Source organism: Anomaloglossus baeobatrachus, chromosome 4 (genome assembly GCF_048569485.1).
Source record: "Anomaloglossus baeobatrachus isolate aAnoBae1 chromosome 4, aAnoBae1.hap1, whole genome shotgun sequence".
NCBI lineage: Eukaryota > Metazoa > Chordata > Amphibia > Anura > Aromobatidae > Anomaloglossus > Anomaloglossus baeobatrachus.
Genome location: NC_134356.1, coordinates 3,120,784 through 3,134,975, shown reverse-complemented (window position 1 = coordinate 3,134,975; position 14,192 = coordinate 3,120,784). Strand labels below are relative to the sequence as shown.

Sequence of the window (14,192 nt, the reverse complement as noted above, 5' to 3'; positions counted from 1 at the left end):
AGGGGGGACACGTTACACACCCGCCCACAGGACCCCGCCACCACCCACCGGACCCCCCCGCCCACAGGATGAAGGACGGAGCGCGAATCCCAGCGGTGAGGCCCAGGAAGGTGCTCCTGCGGGAGAGGAGGGGGGACACGTTACACACCCGCCCACAGGACCCCGCCACCACCCACAGGACCCTACCCACAGGACCCCCCTGCCCACAGGACCGCGCCCACAGGATGAAGGACGGAGCGCGAATCCCAGCGGTGAGGCCCAGGAAGGTGCTCCTGCGTGAGAGGAGGGGGGACACGTTACACAGCCGCCCACAGGACCCCGCCACCACCCACAGGACCTCACCCACAGGACCCCCCCGCCCACAGGACCCCGCCCACAGGATGAAGGACAGAGCGCGAATCCCAGCGGTGAGGCCCAGGAAGGTGCTCCTGCGGGAGAGGAGGGGGGACACGTTACACAGCCGCCCACAGGACCCCGTCACTACCCACAGGACCCTACCCACAGGACCCCCCCGCCCACAGGACCCTACCCACAGGACCCCCCCGCCCACAGGACCCCGCCCACAGGATGAAGGACGGAGCGCGAATCCCAGCGGTGAGGCCCAGGAAGGTGCTCCTGCGGGAGAGGAGGGGGGACACGTTACACAGCCGCTCACAGGACCCCGCCACCACCCACAGGACCCCACGCACAAAACCCCCCTGCCCACAGGACCCCGCCCACAGGATGAAGGACGGAGCGCGAATCCCAGCGGTGAGGCCCAGGAAGGTGCTCCTGCGGGAGAGGAGGGGGGACACGTTACACAGCCGCTCACAGGACCCCGCCACCACCCACAGGACCCCACCCACAAAATCCCCCCGCCCACAGGACCCCGCCCACAGGATGAAGGACGGAGCGCGAATCCCAGCGGTGAGGCCCAGGAAGGTGCTCCTGTGGGAGAGGAGGGGGGACACGTTACACAGCCGCTCACAGGACCCCGCCACCACCCACAGGACCTCACCCACAAAACCCCCCCGCCCACAGGACCCCGCCCACAGGATGAAGGACGGAGCGCGAATCCCAGCGGTGAGGCCCAGGAAGGTGCTCCTGCGGGAGAGGAGGGGGGACACGTTACACAGCCGCTCACAGGACCCCGCCACCACCCACAGGACCCCACCCACAAAACCCCCCCGCCCACAGGACCCCGCCCACAGGATGAAGGACGGAGCGCGAATCCCAGCGGTGAGGCCCAGGAAGGTGCTCCTGCGGGAGAGGAGGGGGGACACGTTACACAGCCGCTCACAGGACCCCGCCACCACCCACAGGACCTCACCCACAGAACCCCCCTGCCCACAGGACCCCGCCCACAGGATGAAGGACGGAGCGCGAATCCCAGCGGTGAGGCCCAGGAAGATGCTCCTGCGGGAGAGGAGGGGGGACACGTTACACAGCCGCCCACAGGACCCCGCCACCACCCACAGGACCTCACCCACAGAACCCCCCTGCCCACAGGACCCCGCCCACAGGATGAAGGACGGAGCGCGAATCCCAGCGGTGAGGCCCAGGAAGGTGCTCCTGCGGGAGAGGAGGGGGGATACGTTACACAGCCGCCCACAGGACCCCGCCACCACCCACAGGACCCTACCCACAGGACCCCCCCGCCCACAGGACCCTACCCACAGGACCCCCCCGCCCACAGGACCCCGCCCACAGGATGAAGGACGGAGCGCGAATCCCAGCGGTGAGGCCCAGGAAGGTGCTCCTGCGGGAGAGGAGGGGGGACACGTTACACAGCCGCCCACAGGACCCCGCCACCACCCACAGGACCCTACCCACAGGACCCCCTCGCCCACAGGACCCTACCCACAGAACCCCCCTGCACACAGGACCCTGCCCACAGGATGAAGGACGGAGCGCGAATCCCAGCGGTGAGGCCCAGGAAGGTGCTCCTGCGGGAGAGGAGGGGGGACACGTTACACAGCCGCCCACAGGACCCCACCCCCGCCCACAGGACCCCACCCACAGAACCCCCCCAGCCCACAGGACCCCGCCCACAGGATGAAGGACGGAGCGCGAATCCCAGCGGTGAGGCCCAAGAAGGTGCTCCTGCGGGAGAGGAGGGGGGACACGTTACACAGCCGCCCACAGGACCCCACCCCCGCCCACAGGACCCCACCCACAGAACCCCCCTGCCCACAGGACCCCGCCCACAGGATGAAGGACGGAGCGCTAATCCCAGCGGTGAGGCCCAGGAAGGTGCTCCTGCGGTAGAGGAGGGGTGACACGTTACACAGCCGCCCACAGGACCCCGCCCCCACCCACAGGACCCCACCCACAGAACACCCCCGCCCACAGGACCCCGCCCACAGGATGAAGGACGGAGTGCGAATCCCAGCGGTGAGGCCCAGGAAGGTGCTCCTGCGGGAGAGGAGGGGGGACACGTTACACAGCCGCCCACAGGACCCCGCCACCACCCACAGGACCCCCCCGCCCACAGGACCCCGCCCACAGGATGAAGGACGGAGCGCGAATCCCAGCGGTGAGGCCCAGGAAGGTGCTCCTGCGGGAGAGGAGGGGGGACACGTTACACAGCCGCCCACAGGACCCCGCCCCCACCCACAGGACCCCACTCACAGAACCCCCCCGCCCACAGGACCCCGCCCACAGGATGAAGGACGGAGCGCGAATCCCAGCGGTGAGGCCCAGGAAGGTGCTCCTGCGGGAGAGGAGGGGGGACACGTTACACAGCCGCCCACAGGACCCCGCCACCACCCACAGGACCCTACCCACAGGACCCCCCCGCCCACAGGACCCCGCCCACAGGATGAAGGACGGAACGCGAATCCCAGCGGTGAGGCCCAGGAAGGTGCTCCTGCGGGAGAGGAGGGGGGACACGTTACACAGCCGCCCACAGGACCCCGCCCCCACCCACAGGACCCCCCCACAGGATGAAGGACGGAGCGCGAATCCCAGCGGTGAGGCCCAGGAAGGTGCTCCTGCGGGAGAGGAGGGGGGACACGTTACACAGCCGCCCACAGGACCCCGCCACCACCCACAGGACCCTACCCACAGAACCCCCCCGCCCACAGGACCCCGCCCACAGGATGAAGGACGGAGCGCGAATCCCAGCGGTGAGGCCCAGGAAGGTGCTCCTGCGGGACAGGAGGGGGGACACGTTACACAGCCGCCCACAGGACCCCGCCACCACCCACAGGAACCTACCCACAGGACCTCCCCGCCCACAGGACCCCGCCCACAGGATGAAGGACGGAGCGCGAATCCCAGCGGTGAGGCCCAGGAAGGTGCTCCTGCGGGAGAGGAGGGGTGACACGTTACACAGCCGCCCACAGGACCCCGCCCCCACCCACAGGACCCCACCCACAGAACCCCCCCGCCCACAGGACCCCGCCCACAGGATGAAGGACGGAGCGCGAATCCCAGCGGTGAGGCGCAGGAAGGTGCTCCTGCGGGAGAGGAGGGGGGACACGTTACACAGCCGCCCACAGGACCCCACCCACAGAACCCCCCCGCCCACAGGACCCCGCCCACATGATGAAGGACGGAGTGCGAATCCCAGCGGTGAGGCCCAGGAAGGTGCTCCTGCGGGAGAGGAGGGGGGACACGTTACACAGCCACCCACAGGACCCCACCCCCGCCCACAGGACCCCCCTGCCCACAGGACCGCGCCCACAGGATGAAGGACGGAGCGCGAATCCCAGCGGTGAGGACCAGGAAGGTGCTCCTGCGGGAGAGGAGGGGGGACACGTTACACAGCCGCCCACAGGACCCCACCCCCACCCACAGGACCCCACCCACAGAACCCCCCCGCCCACAGAAGCCCCCCGCTCACAGGATGAAGGACGGAGCGCGAATCCCAGCGGTGAGGCCCAGGAAGGTCCTCCTGCGGGAGAGGAGGGGGGACACGTTACACAGCCACCCACAGGACCCCACCCCCGCCCACAGGACCCTACCCACAGGACCCCCCTGCCCACAGGACCGCGCCCACAGGATGAAGGACGGAGCGCGAATCCCAGCGGTGAGGCCCAGGAAGGTGCTCCTGCGGGAGAGGAGGGGGGACACGTTACACAGCCGCCCACAGGACCCCACCCACAGGACCCTACCTCTGCCCACAGGACCCCACCCCCGCCCACAGGATGAAGGACGGAGCACGAATCCCAGCGGTGAGGCCCAGGAAGGTGCTCCTGCGGGAGAGGAGGGGGGACACGTTATACAGCCACCCACAGGACCCCACCCCCGCTCACAGGATGAAGGACGGAGCACGAATCCCAGCAGTGAGGCCCAGGAAGGTGCTCCTATGGGAGAGGAGGGGGGACACGTTACACAGCCACCCACAGGACCCCACTCCCACCCACAGGACCCCACCCCTGCCCGCAGGACCCCACCCCTGACCACAGGATGAAGGACGGAGCACGAATCCCTGCGGTGAGGCCCAGGAAGGTGCTCCTGCGGGACAGGAGGGGGGACACGTTACACAGCCACCCACAGGACCCCACTCCCGCCCACAGGACCCCACCCCTGCCCACAGTACCCCACCCCTGCCTACAGGATGAAGGACGGAGCACGAATCCCAGCGGTGAAGCCCAGGAAGGTGCTCCTGCGGGAGAGAAGTGGGGACACGTTAGACACCCGCCCACAGGACCCCACCCTCGTCCACAGGATGAAGGACGGAGCGCGAATCCCAGCGGTGAAGCCCAGGAAGGTGCTCCTGCGGGAGAGGAGGGGGGACACGTTACACACCCACCCACAGGACCCCACCCCCGCCCACAGGATGAAGTACGGAGCGCGAATCCCAGCGGTGAAGCCCAGGAAGGTGCTCCTGCGGGAGAGGAGGGGGGACACGTTACACAGACGCCCTCAGGACCCCACCCCCGCCCACAGGATGAAGTACGGAGCGCGAATTCCAGCGGTGAAGCCCAGGAAGGTGCTCCTGCGGGAGAGGAGGGGGGACACGTTACACAGCCGCCCACAGGACCCCACACACAGGACCTTCCACACACAGTACACCCCACACTCAACACCCCTCCACACGGGACCCCCCGCACAAACAGGACCCTCCAGAGGACCCCCTCACACACAGGACTGCTGCACACAAAACACTGTACACAGAACCCCGCACAAAAGACTCCCGCACACAGGAACCCCCCATAAAGCAGCCCCGTACACAGGACCCCCCCACACAGGACCTCATACACAGGACCCCCACACACAGGACCTCACACGCAAGACTCCCCCACACATAAGATCCCCGCACACAGGACCCAACCACACAGGACCCCCCCACAAAATAAACACGCATACAGGACCCCCATAAAGCAGCCCCATACACAGGACCCCCCCACACAGGATGTCATACAAAGGATTCCCCAAAGGACCTCACACACAGGACCCCCCACACATAGAATTGCTTAAAACAAGATCCCCCCACACAGGACCTCATACAAAGGACCCCCCCACATAGGACCTCACACGCAAGACTCCCCCACAGATAAGATCCCCGCACACAGGGCCCAACCACACAGGACCCCCCCACAAAAAAACACGCATACAGGAGCCCCATACACAGGACCCCCCCACACAGGATGTCATACACAGGATTCCCCCAAAGGACCTCACACACAGGACCCCACACACATAGAATTGCTTAACACAAGATCCCCCCACACAGGACCTCATACACAGGACCCCGCCCCCCCACAGGACTCCCCCACACATAGGATCCTTGCACACAGGACCCCGTATGCAGGTACAGCCCCGTGCATACAAAACCCCACACACAGGATCCCCACACACACAATCCCCCCACACAGGACCTCATACACAGGACCCCACCCCACAGGCCCCCCCAGACAGGACCCTCCACACATAGGATCACTGCACACAGGACCCCCCCACACAAGGCCCCCACACATATGACCCCGCACAGAACCCTCCTACACAGGATTCCAGCACACAGGACCCCGCAAATAGGACCCCCGCACACAGGACCCCGTATGCAGCACAGCCCCACACAAGACATGGCACACATAGGATCACTGCACACAGGACCCCCTCACACAGGACCCCCGCACACAGGATCCCCGCACACAGGACCCCACACAGCACACAGGATCCCCATACAGCACCCCGCACACAGGACCCCGCACACAGGACTCCCACACAGCACACAGGACCCCGCACACAGGATCCCCAAACAGCACACAGGACCCCGCACACAGGACCCCGCACACAGGACCCCCGCACAGCACACATGACCTCGCACACAGGACCCCACACAGCACACAGGACCCCGCACACAGGATCCCCAAACAGCACACAGGATCCCCATACAGCACCCCGCACACAGGACCCCCGCACAGCACACAGGACCCCGCACACAGGATCCCCGCACAGCACACAGGACCCCGCACACAGGACTCCCACACAGCACACAGGACCCCGCACACAGGATCCCCAAACAGCACACAGGACCCCGCACACAGGACCTCGCACACAGGACCCCCGCACAGCACACAGGACCTCGCACACAGGACCCCGCACAGTACACAGGACCTCGCACACAGGACCCCGCACAGCACACAGGACCCCGCACACAGGACTCCCGCACAGCACACAGGACCCCGCACACAGGATCCCCAAACAGCACACAGGACCCCGCACACAGGACCTCGCACACAGGACCCCCGCACAGCACACATGACCTCGCACACAGGACCCCGCACAGCACACAGGACCCCGCACACAGGATCCCCAAACAGCACACAGGACCCCGCACACAGGACCTCGCACACAGGACCCCCGCACAGCACACAGGACCTCGCACACAGGACCCCGCACACAGGACCCCGCACAGCACACAGGACCTCGCACACAGGACCCCGCACAGCACACAGGACCCCGCACACAGGAACCCGCACAGCACACAGGACCCCGCACACAGGACCCCGCACACAGCACCCCGCACAGCACACAGGACCCCGCACACAGGACCCCGCACAGCACACAGGATCCCCGCACAGCACACATGACCTCGCACACAGGACCCCCGCACACAGGACCCCGCACAGCACACAGGATCCCCGCACAGCACACAGGACCCCCACACAGCACCCCGCACACAGGACCTCGCACACAGGACCCCCGCACAGCACACAGGACCCCGCACAGCACACAGGACCCCGCACACAGGACCTCGCACATAGGATCCCCGCACACAGGACCCCTCACACAGGACCCCGCACACAGGAGCCCGCACACAGGAGCCCGCACAGCACACAGGAGCCCGCACACAGGAGCCCGCACACAGGACCCCGCACACAGGAACTCGCACACAGGACCCCCGCACAGCACACATGACCTCGCACACAGGACCCCGCACAGCACACAGGACCCCGCACACAGGATCCCCAAACAGCACACAGGACCCCGCACACAGGACCTCGCACACAGGACCCCCGCACAGCACACAGGACCTCGTACACAGGACCCCGCACACAGGACCCCGCACAGTACACAGGACCTCGCACACAGGACCCCGCACAGCACACAGGACCCCGCACACAGGACCCCGCACAGCACACAGGACCCCGCACACAGGACCCCGCACAGCACACAGGATCCCCGCACAGCACACAGGACCCCCACACAGGACCTCGCACACAGGACCCCCGCACAGCACACAGGACCCCGCACAGCACACAGGACCCCGCACACAGGACCCCGCACACAGGACCTCGCACATAGGATCCCCGCACACAGGACCCCTCACACAGGACCCCGCACACAGGAGCCCGCACACAGGAGCCCGCACAGCACACAGGAGCCCGCACACAGGAGCCCGCACACAGGAGCCCGCACACAGGACCTCGCACACAGGATCCCCGTACACAGGAGCCCGCACAGTACACAGGAGCCCGCACACAGGAGCCCGCACACAGGAGCCCGCACAAAGGAGCCCGCACAGCACACAGGAGCCCGCACACAGGACCCCCCGCACAGCACACAGGACCCCGCACACAGGACCCTGCACAGCACACAGGAGCCCTCACACAGGACCCTGCACACAGGACCCCCGCACAGCACACAGGACCCCGCACACAGGACCCCCGCACAGCACACAGGACCCCCGCACAGCACACAGGACCCCGCACACAGGACCCCGCACACAGGACCTCGCACACAGGATCCCTCACACAGGACCCCGCACACAGGACCCCGTACAGCACACAGGACCCCTCACACAGGATCCCCGCACACAGGAGCCCGCACACAGGAGCCCGCACAGCATATAGGAGCCCGCACACAGGACCCCGCACAGCACACAGGAGCCCGCACACAGGACCCCGCACAGCACACAGGAGCCCGCACACAGGTGCCCACACAGCACACAGGACCCCGCACAGCACACAGGAGCCCACACACAGGACCCCGCACAGCACACAGGAGCCCGTACACAGGACTCCGCACACAGGACCCCGCACACAGGACCCCGCACAGCACACAGGACCCCACACAGCACACAGGACCCCCACACAGCACCCCGCACACAGGACCCCGCACAGCACACAGGACCCCACACACAGGACCCCCACACAGCACACAGGACCCCACACACAGGACCCCCACACAGCACACAGGACCCCCACACAGCACCCCGCACACAGGACCCCGCACAGCACACAGGACCCCCACACAGCACACAGGACCCCGCACACAGGAGCCCGCACAGCACACAGGACCCCTCACACAGGATCCCGCACAGCACACAGGACCCCTCACACAGGATCCCCGCACACAGGAGCCCGCACACAGGACCCCGTACAGCACACAGGAGCCCGCACACAGGACCCCGCACACAGGACCCCGCACAGCACACAGGACCCCGCACACAGGACCCCCGCACAGCACACAGGACCCCGCACACAGGACCCCCGCACAGCACACAGGACCCCGCACACAGGACCCCCGCACAGCACACAGGACCCCCGCACAGCACACAGGACCCCGCACACAGGACCCCGCACACAGGACCTCGCACACAGGATCCCCGCACAGCACACAGGACCCCTCACACAGGATCCCGCACAGCACACAGGACCCCTCACACAGGATCCCCGCACACAGGAGTCCGCACACAGGACCCCGCACAGCACACAGGAGCCCGCACACAGGACCCCGCACAGAACACAGGACCCCACACAGCACATAGGACCCCCACACAGCACCCCGCACACAGGACCCCACACAGCACACAGGACCCCACACACAGGACCCCCACACAGCACACAGGACCCCACACACAGGACCCCCACACAGCACACAGGACCCCCACACAGCACCCCGCACACAGGGCCCCCACACACAGGACCCCCACACAGCACACAGGACCCCGCACACAGGAGCCCGCACAGCACACAGGACCCCGCACACAGGATCCCCGCACACAGGACCCCACACACAGGACCCCGCACAGCACACAGGACCCCCACACAGCACCCCGCACACAGGACCTCGCACACAGGACCCCCGCACAGCACACAGGACCCCGCACACAGGAGCCCGCACAGCACACAGGACCCCGCACACAGGACCTCGCACACAGGACCCCCGCACAGCACACAGGACCCCGCACACAGGACCTCGCACACAGGACCTCGCACACAGGATCCCCGCACACAGGACCCCGCACAGCACACAGGACCCCGCACACAGGACCTCGCACACAGGATCCCCGCACACAGGACCCCTCACACAGGACCCTGCACAGCACACAGGACCCCGCACACAGGACCCCCGCACAGCACACAGGACCCCGCACACAGGACCTCGCACACAGGATCCCCGCACACAGGACCCCTCACACAGGACCCTGCACAGCACACAGGACCCCGCACACAGGACCCCCGCACAGCACACAGGACCCCCCGCACAGCACACAGGACCCCCCGCACAGCACACAGGACCCCCCGCACAGCACACAGGACCCCGCACACAGGACCTCGCACACAGGATCCCTCACACAGGACCCCGCACACAGGACCCCGCACAGCACACAGGACCCCCACACAGCACCCCGCACAGCACACAGGAGCCCGCACACAGGACTCCGCACACAGGACCCCGCACACAGGACCCCGCACAGCACACAGGACCTCACACAGCACACAGGACCCCCACACAGCACCCCGCACACAGGACCCCGCACAGCACACAGGACCCCACACACAGGACCCCCACACAGCACACAGGACCCCCACACAGCACCCCGCACACAGGACCCCGCACAGCACACAGGACCCCCACACACAGGACCCCCACACAGCACACAGGACCTCACACAGCACACAGGACCCCCACACAGCACCCCGCACACAGGACCCCGCACAGCACACAGGACCCCACACACAGGACCCCCACACAGCACACAGGACTCCCACACAGCACCCCGCACACAGGACCCCGCACAGCACACAGGACCCCCACACACAGGACCCCCACACAGCACACAGGACCCCGCACACAGGAGCCCGCACAGCACACAGGACCCCGCACACAGGACCCCGCACAGCACACAGGACCCCCACACACAGGACCCCCACACAGCACACAGGACCCCGCACACAGGAGCCCGCACAGCACACAGGACCCCGCACACAGGACCCCCACACAGCACACAGGACCCCGCACACAGGAGCCCGCACAGCACACAGGAGCCCGCACACAGGAGCCCGCACAGCATACAGGAGCCCGCACACAGGACCCCGCACAGCACACAGGAGCCCGCACACAGGAGCCCGCACACAGGAGCCCGCACAGCATACAGGAGCCCACACACAGGACCCCGCACAGCATACAGGAGCCCGCACACAGGACCCCGCACAGCACACAGGAGCCCGCACACAGGACCCCGCACAGCACACAGGAGCCCACACACAGGACCCCCACACAGCACACAGGACCCCGCACACAGGAGCCCGCACAGCACACAGGAGCCCGCACACAGGAGCCCGCACAGCATACAGGAGCCCGCACACAGGACCCCGCACAGCACACAGGAGCCCGCACACAGGAGCCCGCACACAGGAGCCCGCACAGCATACAGGAGCCCGCACACAGGACCCCGCACAGCATACAGGAGCCCGCACACAGGACCCCGCACAGCACACAGGAGCCCGCACACAGGACCCCGCACAGCACACAGGAGCCCGCACACAGGACCCCGCACAGCACACAGGAGCCCGCACACAGGACCCTGCACACAGGACCCCGCACAGCACACAGGAGCCCGCACACAGGACCCCGCACAGCACACAGGACCCCGCACATAGGACCCCCGCACAGCACACAGGACCCCCGCACAGCACACAGGACCCCGCACACAGGATCCCCGCACACAGGACCCCACACACAGGACCTCTGTATTTACACTTCTACCTGACAAGGTCCAGGAGTCCTTGGTAACTGATAACAACCAATCAGCGCGCAGCCTATCTTTGCTGCTACAACCAATCATGGCGCAGCCTTCGCTATTTATACAACCAATCAGCGCGCCTGTTTCACTTTCCCTCAGCCGCGTCTGTACCTCAGAGGACCCGTGTCTGCTCCCTCTGTCGCCCGTTCGCTCCCCCCTCCTCTCCCGGTATGTGACCCCCCCTCCTCCTCTCCCGGTATGTGACCCCCCCCCTCCTCCTCTCCCGGTATGTGACCCCCCCCTCCTCCTCTCCCGGTATGTGACTCCCCCCCCTCCTCCTCTCCCGGTATGTGACCCCCCCCCTCCTCCTCTCCCGGTATGTGACCCCCCCCCCCCCTCTCCCGGTATGTGACCCCCCCCTCCTCCTCTCCCGGTATGTTACTCCCCCCCTCCTCCTCTCCCGGTATGTGACCCCCCCCTCCTCCTCTCCCGGTATGTGACCCCCCCCCCCCTCTCCCGGTATGTGACCCCCCCCCCTCTCCCGGTATGTGACCCCCCCCCTCCTCCTCTCCCGGTATGTGACCCCCCCCTCCTCCTCTCCCGGTATGTGACCCCCCCCCTCCTCCTCTCCCGGTATGTGACCCCCCCCCTCCTCCTCTCCCGGTATGTGACCCCCCTCCTCCTCTCCCGGTATGTGACCCCCCCTCCTCCTCTCCCGGTATGTGACCCCCCCTCCTCCTCTCCTGGTATGTGACCCCCCCCCCCCCTTCCTCTCCCGGTATGTGACCCCCTCCTTCTCTCCCGGTATGTGACCCCCCTCCTTCTCTCCCGGTATGTGACCCCCCCTCCTTCTCTCCCGGTATGTGACCCCCCCCTCCTTCTCTCCCGGTATGTGACCCCCCCTCCTTCTCTCCCGGTATGTGACCCCCCCTCCTTCTCTCCCGGTATGTGACCCCCCCTCCTTCTCTCCCGGTATGTGACCCCCCCCTCCTTCTCTCCCGGTATGTGACCCCCCCCTCCTTCTCTCCCGGTATGTGACCCCCCCCTCCTTCTCTCCCGGTATGTGACCCCCCCCTCTTTCTCTCCCGGTATGTGACCCCCCCCTCCTTCTCTCCCGGTATGTGACCCCCCCCCTCCTTCTCCCCGGTATGTGACCCCCCCCCCTCCTTCTCTCCCGGTATGTGACCCCCCCCCTTCCTTCTCTCCCGGTATGTGACCCCCCCCCCCTCCTTCTCTCCCGGTATGTGACCCCCCCCCCCTCCTTCTCTCCCGGTATGTGACCCCCCCCCTCCTTCTCTCCCGATATGTGACCCCCCCCCCTCCTTCTCTCCCGGTATGTGACCCCCCCCCCCTTCTCTCCCGGTATGTGACCCCCCCCCCTCCTTCTCTCCCGGTATGTGACCCCCCCCCCCTCCTTCTCTCCCGGTATGTGACCCCCCCCCCTCCTTCTCTCCCGGTATGTGACCCCCCCCCTCCTTCTCTCCCCGGTATGTGGCCCCCCTCCTCTCCCGATATGTGACCCCCTCCCTCCTCTCCCGGTATGTGAGCCCCCCCTCCTCTCCCGGTATGTGAGCCCCCCCCTCCTCTCCCGGTATGTGAGCCCCCCCCTCCTCTCCCGGTATGTGAGCCCCCCCTCCTCTCCCGGTATGTGACCCCACCTCCTCTCCCGATATGTGACCCCTCCTTCTCTCCCGATATGTGACCCCTCCTTCTCTCCCGGTATGTGGCCCCCCCCCCTCCTCTCCCGATATGTGAGCCCCCCTCCTCTCCCGATATGTGAGCCCCCCCCTCCTCTCCCGATATGTGAGCCCCCCCCTCCTCTCCCGGTATGTGAGCCCCCCCCTCCTCTCCCGGTATGTGAGCCCCCCCTCCTCTCCCGGTATGTGACCCCCTACCTCCTCTCCCGGTATGTGACCCCCTACCTCCTCTCCCGGTATGTGACCCCCTACCTCCTCTCCCGGTATGTGACCCCCTACCTCCTCTCCCGGTATGTGACCCCCTACCTCCTCTCCCGGTATGTGACCCCCTACCTCCTCTCCCGGTATGTGACCCCCTACCTCCTCTCCCGGTATGTGACCCCCTACCTCCTCTCCCGGTATGTGAGCCCCCCTCCTCTCCCGGTATGTGCCCCCCTTCCACGTTCCCCAGGCCCCTTACCTGAAGGCGTGGGTGTTGTACAGGCGGCAGGCCCCCCGCCCCCCGCACAGCTTCGTCCCCCACTTCAGGCAGGTTCTGTCAATCAGAGCCCCAAAGTAAATGGGGGCCGGGATTCCAGCTGTGGAGGAAGTAAATGCAGCAAATCAGACGACGACAGCAAAGATACTGAAGAGCCTGGATATGAGACCCCCAGAGCCTGCGCCACCGATAATATAAGGTAGAAGGTGCTGTGGATATCGCTGTTATTATGGGGGCGCTGTGGAGGTCGCTGTTATTATGGGGGCGCTGTGGAGGTCGCTGTTATTATGGGGGCGCTGTGGAGGTCGCTGTTATTATGGGGGCGCTGTGGAGGTCGCTGTTATTATGGGGGCGCTGTGGAGGTCGCTGTTATTATGGGGGCGCTGTGGAGGTCGCTGTTATTATGGGGGCGCTGTGGAGGTCGCTGTTATTATGGGGGCGCTGTGGAGGTCGCTGTTATTATGGGGGCGCTGTGGAGGTCGCTGTTATTATGGGGGCGCTGTGGAGGTCGCTGTTATTATGGGGGCGCTGTGGAGGTCGCTGTTATTATGGGGGCGCTGTGGAGGTCGCTGTTATTATGGGGGCGCTGTGGAGGTCGCTGTTATTATGGGGC

General features: G+C 66.5%; 1 protein-coding gene across 1 annotated transcript in view; it reads right to left on the bottom strand.

Moving 5' to 3' along the window:
- Positions 1 to 14,192, bottom strand: part of LOC142301384 (solute carrier organic anion transporter family member 1B3-like) — an 88,241-nt gene that overhangs the window by 3,618 nt on the left and 70,431 nt on the right. The window contains exon 8 of the mRNA XM_075342376.1: positions 13,562 to 13,679. Within this exon, the coding sequence (XP_075198491.1) occupies positions 13,562 to 13,679 (118 nt within the window). The remainder of the gene's footprint in view (positions 1 to 13,561; positions 13,680 to 14,192) is intronic.